Source organism: Corvus moneduloides, chromosome 2 (genome assembly GCF_009650955.1).
Source record: "Corvus moneduloides isolate bCorMon1 chromosome 2, bCorMon1.pri, whole genome shotgun sequence".
NCBI lineage: Eukaryota > Metazoa > Chordata > Aves > Passeriformes > Corvidae > Corvus > Corvus moneduloides.
The window spans coordinates 41,281,882-41,295,092 of NC_045477.1; the positions used below are offsets into that span (position 1 = coordinate 41,281,882).

At 37.9% G+C, this 13,211-nt stretch overlaps 1 protein-coding gene across 2 annotated transcripts in view; it reads left to right on the plus strand.

Moving 5' to 3' along the window:
• Positions 1-13,211, plus strand: part of ARHGAP42 (Rho GTPase activating protein 42) — a 148,594-nt gene that overhangs the window by 78,498 nt on the left and 56,885 nt on the right. For both annotated transcript variants that reach the window (XM_032099230.1, XM_032099231.1), the window contains exon 4: positions 1,282-1,353. In XM_032099230.1, coding sequence (XP_031955121.1) covers positions 1,282-1,353 — 72 coding nt within the window. The remainder of the gene's footprint in view (positions 1-1,281; positions 1,354-13,211) is intronic.

Genomic DNA, 13,211 nt, shown 5'->3' on the forward strand with positions numbered 1-13,211 from the left:
GTGGTGATTCTGTGGTCTTTCGAATTGTAATGTTAGGTTTGGGAAGAAAGAAAATGTGTTTGTATTTCAATGGGTTTATTCTATATGGTTTTTATTACAGCTTTTTGGGAAGTTTTTGTGTTCAACTGACAATGTAACGTATCAATTACTGTTATGGAAGAACCACAAGAACTGTATTCATTCACGTTTGGCTTAGGTACATGTTAGCTTTGCCCAGACCTCTAAACCTGCCAAAGCCCAAATGATGAGTATTGGTAAAGACTGTACTGGTGAGGAGGAAAAAAAGCTGTTTGTGCAGAAAACCCACAGTATTTGACTGTATGATATTCAGTATAATAGAATATTGTAGTGTGTTTTATTGTGCTTTATTTCTGATATGTTGACAGTTTTTAGTTTGTCTGATTTTCATCAGTAAAGTCAATTTAATTGGTTATTCTTCCTGTCCCTAAAAGGCACATGAGAAAATTATGCTACCTTTCCTTGGTGAGTGGCATGATGGCTTGGCCACCATTTGTATTCTGCTGCATGTGTGTTTCCAGTCCTAAATGGCTAGAGACTGCTTTGGGTGGTCGCTGCTGGGAATGGGTTTCAGGGAGGGGTTCCCAGGACTGGATTTACTCTAAATAAACAGCGGCCATGAGGGAAAACTGTGTTTCGTTAAGAGCTCTGGTTTAGGTTAAAGGGATAAAAATAGCTGGAGGACATCTCAAATTAGTTTAAAAACTAGAAAAGTGAAGAAACCCAATCTAGAGTATTTTTTAAGTTGCCCACATCTTTTTAGAGTTCTCTGCCTCACTCTCTTCTGTTCAGTGTAACTAGGTATAGAATCCAAAGAGATAGCTGAAAAGATTCAGCTGTCAAAGCTTCAGATTCCAAAACACAGTCTTTTTTAGTCAGTGCTGTCAGTATTTGTGTGTGTCTTCTCTGTTCTGCCAAAATATGTTCCTGAAAGTTTCCGTTTTCTATTCTGGTTTTAGGCAAGATGCAAGAAATGGAAGTAAAGTACCAGAAAACCTTCTACATATTGGAGAGACAATTACTGCATCTTTTCATTACAATTGCTTTAGTTACTCATAAAAATGTTCTGTACTAGACTAGTTTACATGTGTGTTGTATGCTTTGTGTAAAGAAAACATAATTATTTGCCTTCTACCCAGTATGTTCTTACCAGAATGTTGTGGACATGCATTTTTCAGTCTTGCACATTGGCAAAGTTACAGTGACTCCACTTTCTGCAAATACTCTGTATTAAAAAGATATGCTTTATGTTTAACTTTGCAGATCCAGAATGCTAATGATGTGCTAATAGCACCACTGGAGAAGTTTCGAAAAGAGCAAATAGGAGCAGCAAAAGTAAGTGGCTGGGGTTGTTTTTCATTTCATGTTTATTTGAGTTTATCAGTGTCTTTTGAAGGCTGTACTGAAAACAGGCATTTTGTATTCAAACAGACTTGGTGCCATCCTCATTAATTTGTTAGTAAATTATACTAAATTCTTTGCTTCAGAGGAGGAGACGATTTAGAAATGAAGCTTAAAGATTGATAATATGCATAGGGCACAGCTCTTGCTACTGTTGCACATTCCTACCATCTGGCATTGTGTTCATCTTCTGATGTCTGCATTTACATTATGCTGCATCTTGGGTTAACCCAGAACCACAGGGAGGAATCAAAAAAATCCTTAAGTGGACATTGCATAAAGACAGAAGACAGTTTCAGCATAATCTCTGCCTCTGGTTTCCCTTTCCTCCTTACATGGCTGATGCAATGCAGTGGTTCATGTTCATTTTGCCAGAGTATTCATCTTAATACTCTCCAAAGATTTTCCCATGATGGAAGTGCTCCAGTTGATAATTTTCTCTGGTTTGTTGGTTTTAAGTGTTATATCTGTGTGAGAGAGACAGTGCAGGTTGTTTATACCAGGGTTCAGTAGTCAGCTCAGGAAATCAGATATATTGGGGAAAAATATGTGAAATTAACTGTTAGCCTTGAAGACCTGTTTTCAGCTTGATCCTGAGTTCTTAAGTGGCTATCAGTGACTGCTTTGATCACAGTCTCTGAGATATGCATAGAGGCTGTGGTAGTCAGCTAGAGGTTAGTTACAGTTCCTTTTGTCTTCATAAACATACTAGTTCTCAAGCATTTTGCATCTTATATTAGTGCTCATAAAAATTTCTGGGAAATGTTCCATTTGTAAGGTTAAATGAGTACAAAAAAATGCACTCTCATGTTGCAGGTGAGGTTGTGTTTATGCTGTACTCAAAGAAACTCAGAAGAACAGAGCTATTGGAAAGGGACACCAAGGGTTTATACTTCTTGTATTGCTATTGTGAATGTGTGGCAAACACATGGGACTGCTTCTGCACAGGAACTAAGTAGATGTTTGTGAAGAATTTTTACTGCGAACTTGAGGTTAGATTTCTCTGAAATGGGTGTTTTTTACCCTTTCACTTGATATGTTTTTGTGTACAACTACATTCTTCTCTTGTCCCACCCCTATGCTGCTTTGAGATGCAGGGCTGGGAGTTTATTTACCATGCTACATGAATCAGAATGTAATCCCAGCACAAAATTATTTTTAGTTTTCAGTAGGTTTTAGTAGTGTCATTTAGTTCTTGGTAGTACTGTTTCATTTCATATTCTTATAGTTTAAGGGATATCATTCTTCTCTTCAGAGCACCCTATTTGAAAGCTCAACCCACCATACTGATTGCCTTGCTGTATGACAGAGACAATCCATAGGTGGTTCACAGGTCTCTCTTCAGAACTCTATAGAGACTCAGGTTTCCTTTCAATGTATCACTCAGTAGATGTCAACACATACGCAATGATCTAATTGAAGATGACTCCTTTGGTTTTTTGTATCATCAAGAACATTAAAGGTAGGGCAAGAACAACAAGACAGGTTGAGTCTTCTCTGTTTGGTATATCACAGTGGCTGGTTTCTTTTCCAAATCTCTTCCTTATAAATATGGGCAGCTGCTCCTCTTTGAGCTGTTGTTTTGACTTGTCTGTGGTCACACTACAGTGTACAGAATGAGTTCAGGAGGGAGCCTGGCTCAGCTAACTCTTATTCCAGTGTCTAATGCACTTTATTATGCAGTGCTGTGTGTTTTGGAGAGTCCAGGATACTTGGCTTGACACATGGATACCCTAAAGAGAGCTCTCCCAGGTCATTGTTTTATAAAATGTCAAACAAACATATTTTCTAGCACTGCACATGGAGTTCAACTGCCAGACTCAGAAATGAGAGATTCAGAATGCCATCATAACCAAGTGTGATACATTTGCCTTTGAAATTTTTTTTATCAGTGGAAGCAATTATGCAGTTAAATGGTATCAACACAAACAAGTCAGAGCTTAATTACATGCAGTATTGTTTTCCTAATAATTACAAAATAGCAAAGTATGATCTAGGAATAATGAGACCCATATGAAACAGAGTAGAAATTTGGGCTTTGTGAAACCCATTACTGGTAAAGTGGAGAACATGGCCCTATTGCTTTACCCCTACTTTGGTTCACTGGGATCAGCTCTTGAGCATTTATGAACTCTTATAAATATAGAATGAGTTTAACTTGCTAGTTATTTATCTGCAGTTAATGAATGTTTGCACAGAGATTTGGCTCTTTGAACTGCTCTGGGATGATCTGTTCTGATAATCAAACAAAAGATATAGATGTTTTCTTCTTGTTTGGGTTTCAGCAGCAAGTTTCACAGAACATTGAGAATGTCACTTTTTATTTGTGGTCTTTTCTAGACACATCAGCTGAGTGGACCTTACCAGGCGTGAGCTGGTTTTTTTCCCTGTAGTGTTAATCTACAACAGTATGTAGAACTGTATTTATATCAAATCCAAACTTGCTTCTGTGTCTCTGTCATCCCTCTCTTGCCCAAAACACCAAAACATTTCTGTGTTGCTCTCTGAAGAAGAGCCAGAGATGTCCCCCCTGACTGGAAGCTGGTGAAAGTTGTCCCAGTTTTCAAGAAGGGCAAGAAAGAAGACCTTGGAAACCGCAGGCCTGTTAGTCTGACTTCAGTGCCTGGTAAAGTTATGGAGAAGATTATTCTGGGAGGTATTAAAAAACACCTGAAAGTGCAGTCATTGGTGACAGCCACCATGGCTTCATACGGCAAAAGTCCTGCTTGTCAAACCTGATTTCCATTTATGACAAGCTAACCCATTTAGTTTATCAAGGGAAGCTAGTTGATGTAATCTTCCCAGGATCCTTCTGGACAAAATGTCCAGCATTCAGCTGAATAAACTCATCATGCTGTGGGTGAGAATTGGCTCCCAGGTTGTGAACAAAAGGTTATAGTGAGTGGGGTGGCATCAGACTGGTGACTTGTCACCAGTGGGGCTCCAGAGAGCTCCATCCTTGGCCCTGTGCTCTTCAACATCTTCATTAATGACTTGGACACAGGACTGGAAGGGATACTAAGCAAGTCTGCAGGTGATAAAAAATGGAAGGAGCTGTTGACTCTCTCAAAGACAGGGAGGCTCTGCAGAGAGACCTCAACAAATTAGAGGACTGTGCAGTCACCAACCATATGAAGTTCAACAAGGGAAAGTGCTGGATTCTGCACCTAGGATGGAGCAGCCCTGGGTGTATGGACTGGCTGGGGAATGAGATGCTGGAGAGCAGGGCTGCACAAAGGGACCTGGGGATCCTGGTTGGTGACAAGTTGAACACAAGTCAGCAATGCCCTGGCGGCCAGGAGGACCACCCATGCCCCAGGGGTACATTGCTGGCTGGGCAAGGAAGGGGATTGTCCCACTCTGCTCTGCACTGGGGCTGCCTCACCTCAAGAGCTGGGGGCAGTTTTGGCCCAGCTTGGCACAGTATATGAAAGACATTAAGCTATGACAGAGTGTCCAAAGGAGGGTTATGAAGGTGGTGAGGGGTCTGGAGGGGAAGCAGTATGAGGAGACCACTGGCTTGTTCAGCCTGGAGGAGACTGAGGGGAGACTTCATCACAGTCTTCAGCTTCCTCATGAGGGGAAGCAGAGGGGCAGACACTGATCTCTTCTCTGTGATGACCAGTGACAGTACCCAAAGGAATGGTCTGAAGCTCAGTTAGGGGAGGTTTAGGTTGGATATTTAAAAAAGGTTTTACCAGAGGGTGGCTGCGCGCTGGACCAGGCTCCCCAGGGCACCAAGCCTGATGGAGTCCAAGTATTTGGACAACACTCTCAGGCACATGATGTGACTCTTGGGAGATGGTCCTGTGCAGGGCCATGAGTTTGACTCGAAGATCTTTGTGGGTCTCTTCCAATTTAGGATATTCTGTGATCTTGTGATTCTGTGGATGGTGCAAACTCCACAGGATAGCTGATAGATGTCATTATTTATAGAGCTATCACTTTACAATTAATTTGCATCATAACATCTTTTGGACAAACATTTAAAGAGATTAAGTATAGAAGCCTGAGACTGGTATGCCTTTAGCATTGGCAAAGTTAGCAGTAGCTAGAGATGGAAGCAGTTGTTGGTTGTTGGATTCTGTCTTCTAATCGAACTTTGAAATTATAAATTTTCATAACCTGTTAAGCTGTGTAGCCAAATTTTGTGGAAGAAAAATATTATTAGATAGCTGTGTTACCAATATACGTAACAGGAAATTATATTAGGTACTACTGTGAGATTTTGCTGCGGGGAAGATTATGTGAGAGAACACTTAAAAGTGCTTCCTGGGCTTTTTTCTTTCTTATATAAAACACCAGATAAAATTCAGTTGCAGATAAATACAAGCAAAACACCACTCCCCCCCTCCAAGGGAAAAAAGGAGAAAATGTTATAAATTATGAGAATCACCATTTTATTTTAATAATAAGTAACTTCACAAGATTTTTGCCACCATGATGAATATCCTATAGATGTTTTTAATATAGAGAATGAGACTATTTCATTTTTTCTTCAAAACTATAATGAGTTTAGGCAAAAAATATGGTCACAGGAATCAAAGAAAATATGGAGGATAAAATATATCCTGTTGATGTTACAAAGCTATATTTTAAGTACAAGGACAGTATAAACTCAGAGTGCAAAGTTCAAGTGTTTTTGGAACATCACAAGAATAACATTAAAGACCAATTCTTCACATGCACTTCAGAAACCTGAAGGTACCCAACAAATTTGAGAAACATTCCCCATAAAACATTAGTGTTTGTAATCTAACCAGCAATATACAAATCTGCATCACTTGCTCTTCTTGATTTATACTACTCGCTCTTCTGTTTTTATTGCACATATTTCAGTTATTCCTTTTCTGTACACACTCAGTTTAAATAAAGCTAAGTTCTCTCCAGAGACTGCACAAACCCAGCTTTGCATTGGACAGCCTGTTGATTTACTCCATCTGAGTTTAAAAAAATGACCTCTCCAATTATTGTAGCAAGGCGAGCAGAAGCTGGGTGAGGTAACTGGGAAAGGATTCCAGGCACGAAGCCTTTTGCCTTATTTGGTCAATGTGGTTTGCGAGGCCCCAGCTGGTAACTTTGGTGAGCTCATTGTGTGATGTGTTATGGACAATAAAGCCAAACCTTCCTCTTTCTTTTTATCCATTGAGTACAGTATTTAGCAATATTTGTTCCAATATTTGTTCATTGACCTTTAATACAACTTAGATCAAAGACAACAGAAGCAATTCTGGTTTTAAGACTTAAAAGGAAAATTTTGTTTCCTCCTTACAATTCCATCTGTTTGTTTTAGAAAATAGTTTATTTTGGCCAGGAGGATTATTTTTTATCATTATTTAATTTCATTCATTTATTCAAAGCTGTGAATTCCTTTCTACTTGGGAAGCAAATCCATATTCACTGCTGGGATTAATCTTCCTGCATCTTTGCTCACATCTATCTTCACATGTAGGCATGCAGAAGGTGGCACGTTCTCTCTGTGTTTAATTTGAGTTGTCTGGAAATTGCGGAGCATGAAACAAACAAAACCCCCCATTTTTTAAGGTCTGTCAGAAAGCTGTCAAAGCAGAGTTTTAGATAGGTATCTGAGATGGTTAAAAATACCAGAACGCCCATTTGGTGAACCAGTTTCCTCGGTATCTGATCAAATCTTAGCACTTGTTGTCCTTTAACTGAGAAAAATGAGTGACCTTGCTGTAGTAGGTACGGCAGGGCGTGTTTCATTACAAGCAGTGTCTGTCACTCAAGCTTTGGTACTTACATCCACTAGATTTGGTTATTTTAATGGCAGTCTGAAATACGGAGGGAGGGGGACAGGAGAAAGAAGCACAAAGAGGGCAGGCCAGGATAATTGATGGCCAAATGTTTTGAGTTAAAATGCAGACGTTTCTCAAAAATGGTTACTACCGGTTACCTGATCTCTTTTTTGATAACTTATTCTGTAGGCAAGGAAATGCAGGGGATCAAATCTATTTCTATTTCAGCCAGGCTTTTACAGCACTCTACATGAGTCTTACAATGTAGTTTAGATAGGGCTTAGTATGAGAAGGAGGAACTGGCTCATGGAAAGAGGGCAGTGAGTTTTGTTTATGGGAGAGACTAGTCAGAGAGAAGTCACCAGTTAGAAGATCCCATGGGGCAATTTGAGATCAGTCTGTTGTTTTATTTTTGGTAATGACCAGGTAAAAAAATCCTGGTGGTATTGCTGTAGGTTGCTGAGCTAGAGGAGGAGGATTGGAGGATTGGGAATAAAGTGTGAGATGAAATAACTGAGCATGAGGAATTGAGGCTATTCAATGGTCATGAGACAGCTGCATACCAAAAAATCTGCTGTACTGATAAATAACATAAGTGGCAATCTCTTTAGGTATTATAGGTTAGTAGACATCTATCACTGGTAGATAGAAAAGTACAAATTCTCTTTAGCTTTTCTTTTATGTATACAAATCTTCAAGTTTTGGTTAAAGTTTCTGAACTGTGAAAGTTGTAAATTGCACTTAAAAATACATTTCTTCCCTAGGTTTTGGTCCTAGAACACTTTTATTTGAGAAATAATTCCATATATGTTGTCTAATCTGATATTTTACTTTAACTAGTATTAACAAATGCAAGAACTGAGAAATCAGGACTCACATTCAAAAAAAATATATAGTATAAAATTATTTTTAAAACAGATCAAATGTATTTTCCCTTATTTATTCAAATAAATGTATGGAAATATGAAGCAGTGAAAGACCTTTTTTTGCCACAAACAAAATAATTGTAATACCATAGTATGATTAGCCATTGCTTCTTCTACACTTGTGTATGTGAAATATTTGGGAAGTTTCAAAAACAGTGGTGAAGAGCCCAGTATGCATACACTTCACCTTTTCAAGAGGTCTTACTTTCTCCTGTGCAGAGCCAAACTATTAAACTGGGAGATAACACTGGCTGAGCACCTGGACCCAGAGTTTTTTTGAAGCAACTGGTCTTCTTGGGACAGCTCTTGTCGTTATGCAAATGCAACAAAATTATTTTCTCATTGCAGTTTGCTTCACTTCAATTACTGTTTCATTGAAAGTTGATAAACTTTTAGGAAGTTAACAGAAAGAAAAAAAAAAAAAAAAGACAACAGTCCGAAAAGCTTGTTTAACTTCTAGTGTATTCTTTTAAAAAATGAGAGTGAAAACTCAAATCTCATAACTAAAAGATTGTGGACACAGTGATTAAAAACTGTTGGTTCAGTCATTCTGTTAACCAGAGGTGTTTGTGAGGAAAGCAGTTAATGTTACATGCATAATCAGTTTAAATAAATTCTGTTAACTGCAATCTTTCTGTTATAAGTTAGTGTGATTAACTGCTTGCTGACTAAAACTGGTTTCTGAAGCTGTATTTTTTCTGCAGTTTAATAAAATTCTAATTTGCATCATAAAGAAAACAGATATAAATTAAGGATAAATAAATTAGTCCTCTGTAGTAAATTGGAAAATAATTTACTATTCTGCCATAACATTTAAGAATTAAGGCTTAGAATAAATGTGTTAATTGGTGGAAATGCTTAAGTGAGCATGCAGTGTACCTTTCTTGGCAAAAAGAACCTTTTTTTTTTTTTAATCTACAGTTAGTAAAACAAAAGAAATTAAAAACCTTGGTAGTAAGTATCAGCCTTTTTACTGGAAAATGACAAAAGAACATAAAAATGCAAGAGAACTTTGATATTTTCTAATTAAATTAAGGCTTTTTTTTCTTGCTAATCTGCTGCAGCCTAGTGTAATGTGTGTCACAGGAAGGTTGCATCCTGACCCTGCATAGCTGCTAGAATTCTGCTGGAGTCCTGAGCTGTGATCAAAAGTATGAACAAGGACATTGATCTTAAAACTTAATATCCAGCTCACCGGGGAACTAAACTTCTGAGTGTTTCAGAGCATGGAGGAGTTGGCAAATAGAGTGCAGTAGCACTACTCTTCTGTTACTTTCTTTCTAGCCTTGCTCTTAGCCACAGCATGGACAGGATCATGTTCCACACCTGAAAAACAGGTCTCAAGGTTGTTGATGAGACTTTCAAACTCCCAAGAAGGATTTAAGAGAAATACAGGAAGTGGCCAATTGCCCAGGTACAGAGCAGGACAGGACTTAAAGAAGCAGAGAGTTTGGTATTTTGCTCCCTGCACAAGATGTCAATCTTCATTCATCAATTCAAAGGCACCTAGTCCCCTGCTCTTTCTCCCCTTGTTCAAAATAAGACTCCATCCTGAGTTTTAGCATCCTTTATCAAACCAGATTCATTATGTTTTGACAAAGGCAGCTGCGTTCTCTTGCCCTACAGGGATTAAATCTTCATGGATTACTTGAGAATTGGATGTTGTGTAGTGCCACAGCTATATTGAGCACTTAATGCTTAAGTCAGGCGGCTTTATACATGAGTATGAATTCATCTGTAATCTTATTCTGTTACATGTTGGGGTTTTCTTTTACAGTTTGGGGGAAAATAAGGATCTTTTTCTGCATTGCTTCCCTTTGTTTTGTGGTGTAGTTAACAGCATAAAAATAGTTATGGTTATAGTTACAGTTTGGGTGTTGTTTGGACATTTCTCAGATGATGTGGGGTCTATGGGTCTTTATTCAACACCTATGGTGAAGTTGCCTTTTTCTGTTCTAAATAGAAAATCACTAGATCAGCTCTATTGCCATAGGTTTCCCTTCATCCAGTATCCTGTTCTATCTATGCAGCAGGCTCTGCAGGGGCCTGTGAATATACAAATTTGAATCTCCTTTCAATATAGCAACTTTGCTTTTGGTAAAGCAAACTCTGAAATAGCTCTGTTCCAAAGTGAAGTGGATGATAGTGTCCAGGAAGTATCACTTCTGTTACTGTAACAAAAATGGACATCATTGCTTGAAACTTTAATATGTCTTGGTAGATATGGGAGTATCAAGAGATCCATCTTTCCACCAAATAAAGCAGCTTTGTTATTTCAGGACCTGTCAGGTTATAGTAGCTACCACAGAACCATTTGTTCCTTTGGAGTTTGCCAAGAAGGGGTGGTCTCAGATTCTTGTCTTGATGAGAAGATTAAACCCCCACCCCCAAGAAGTAATCTGAGAATGCTGAGTGAGTTTAACAACGCCACTGGAGAGACATAACTTTTAACCCCAAAGTGATAGTTTGTGTTCTTTTATCAGTGTTGTAAAAGGGTCTCCGAAAATAGATGCTTACAAAACAAAACAAAATCACTTCTGACATTGACCCCAGACTGTTTCCTTTTTTTCCCCCAAATATCTGTAAACAGCACAGTTTCTAGTTGCGTGTATTAATCTAAAAAATTTCTCATAACACGCCTCAAGTTCTTCCTCAGGTCAGCAGTGCAGTCCTGTTGCAATGACGTTGGAGGTGCCCTGGGACCATGAGCTGTGCTGAATGTGCTGTTGGCCCACTGAGATCAGTGATGTTGGCTGATTGGTTGGCATAGATGGGAGATTCCCAAAGAGTGTTTAAAAAAAGAAATTACTAGTTAAGAAAGAGATATTTTTATCTTCAGCTTTTAAAATAAAGCAGTGAGTATGTGAAGTTATAAAATGGGCTGTCGGAATTGCTTTATTTGAATGACATTTTGTTCTTTGCAGCTTTTTTTTTTATCTTTGCCCTTAGTGCACAAAGCAAAGATGTTGCTAACTGTGGAGATGAAATGGCCTCTTCATGAATTCCTAAAAAACGTGGCTTTCTTTTTGAAATCATTTAAAGTCATAAGTTTTTGTACAGGAACAAAACTCTTCCTGTTATGATAAAATATTTTCAACTTCAGAAAGCTATCCTGAACCTGATGCAGAGAAAAGTTTAAAAAGTCAGTTTCTGCTGTTCTAGGGGGCTTCTCCATATTATTTAAGCAGTAACTTGATAATACCCTAAGTAAGCTATTCCAGCAAAAATACTTCATATTTAGTAAAGCAATAAAACTAGATTACGTGTGTAGACTTACCAGTCCTGCTGTTTGGGCAGGAATTTAGCAGATTCCCAGACATCGAGCAGCTACTCCTGGAATCGGCAAATGCCAAATAAACTCGAGACAGCTCTGCAGCTGAATAACAGGGAGTTTAATATGTCCTGCTTTGTGACCTGACAGTAATGGCAGGTTTGCACGTCTTTGCACAGCAGTGCTGGGAACTTCTAATGTTTTTGTTTCCATTTCAAGAGGGAATTTTTTGGAGAGAAACTAATGACATCCTACAAACGCATTTTCTCAGTTAACAGTATCTGCTTTTTAATTTGAAAACATCTGATGGAATTACATAGAAAATTATTAGGAAATGACTGTAGGATTCTCCTCTTCCAGGATACACTTCTGAAAGTACCTGATACTTGGATCTCTAAAGGCATTACAGAGGGAAAATAAAATTTTCTTTACAAGTTTATGAACCTGAAAGTAAATTATCTCTTGCAAGGTTGTTCAGTATTTTACACAGATGTGAACTCCAGTTTAATTAGTTTTGGGTTGTTTCAAGTATATTTCAGTTTTATGTATTCCTTACCTGATTTTAATTGAGGTTATTTTTTAAACTGCCAGTTTCTAATATCTGTCTTCATAGCTTTAATGCTGCTAAACAGTCTTGTATTCCAAGTTTATTGCCTTGTTATACTCCGTAGTTGCAATATGTTCTTTTTATTATAATTATTTGTGTCTTACACTATATTGTTTTCTGGATCATCATGGTTTGCATATGGTTGTTCTTTTTTAGTAAAGAATTGGTTTTAAGATTTATAGTCATTTGGACATTTAATTTTCTACATGATGCATTCAGCTTCAATTTGGAAGTGTTTTCACTAGCAGTTATGAGGAACATAAGACATAATTTATGACTATATTAACTATTTTATGTCGATCAACAAGAATTTCTTTATGAACTATGCTACAACTTTGCTTCACTTCATATTATTTGCTAATGATACATGAGCCATGTCCTTTAACTTTCTAACTTTCTTATGGATTTGGGGAAACCCTATAGCCTAACAATACATTAAATTCTGTTTTGGAGGAAGAGGAGGAGGGAAGGACTTTTATATAACCTTTGCACTTTTTCTTCTGGAAAAAAAAAAAGCTTGTGACTTCTTTCAGCCGGATCTTGAACCCTTAGTGTTCACATAACAAATCAAAATTTCTACCAAAGAGAAATTCTTCCCATTCAGACATCTATTAAAATGCAGCCTGTGGTCTCAGATGCCAATGATAATTTCAATTTTACTAAAACCAACCAAAAGCCAGCAACTCACCAACTACTTCCATGAGAATGCTCAACAAAACCTCAGGCAACATGAAATGGAAGGTGAATTTATGTTTTTTCTCCTCAAAGGAGAAGTTGTGAGACTCTGAGATTCCACATTTTCCAAGAAGTCCATAGGATCTTACCTCAAATCAGTCTTTCCAAGACTTAAGTTTGGTTTGTTTTCTAGTCTACAGTTCTACTTTTGTATGTCCTGCTACTTAGTAAGAGATGGTACCCAAACTTACAACTCCAAACAAAATCCCACTAATTTTGTAGAAATATTTTTGTTTGGGAGGTAATGAAAAAGATGGCTTCGAAAAAATATATTTGAAGTCTAACATTTTAGCAATGAACCATCTCCAGTCTGTTGCTGCAAAAATTGACGTTTTTGCAGTTGTCAAAGAGAAAGAAAAGGGATGCGGGTTTATTTATCTCTGCAGAGTTCACTGTTGCCTTCAGGTTCTTCAACTGACAAATGTGTCTGACTTGATCTATATTCAAGTCTTACTGTTGTGTTTCTGTGCCAGTTTCTACAGTTTCTTCACCTCAGC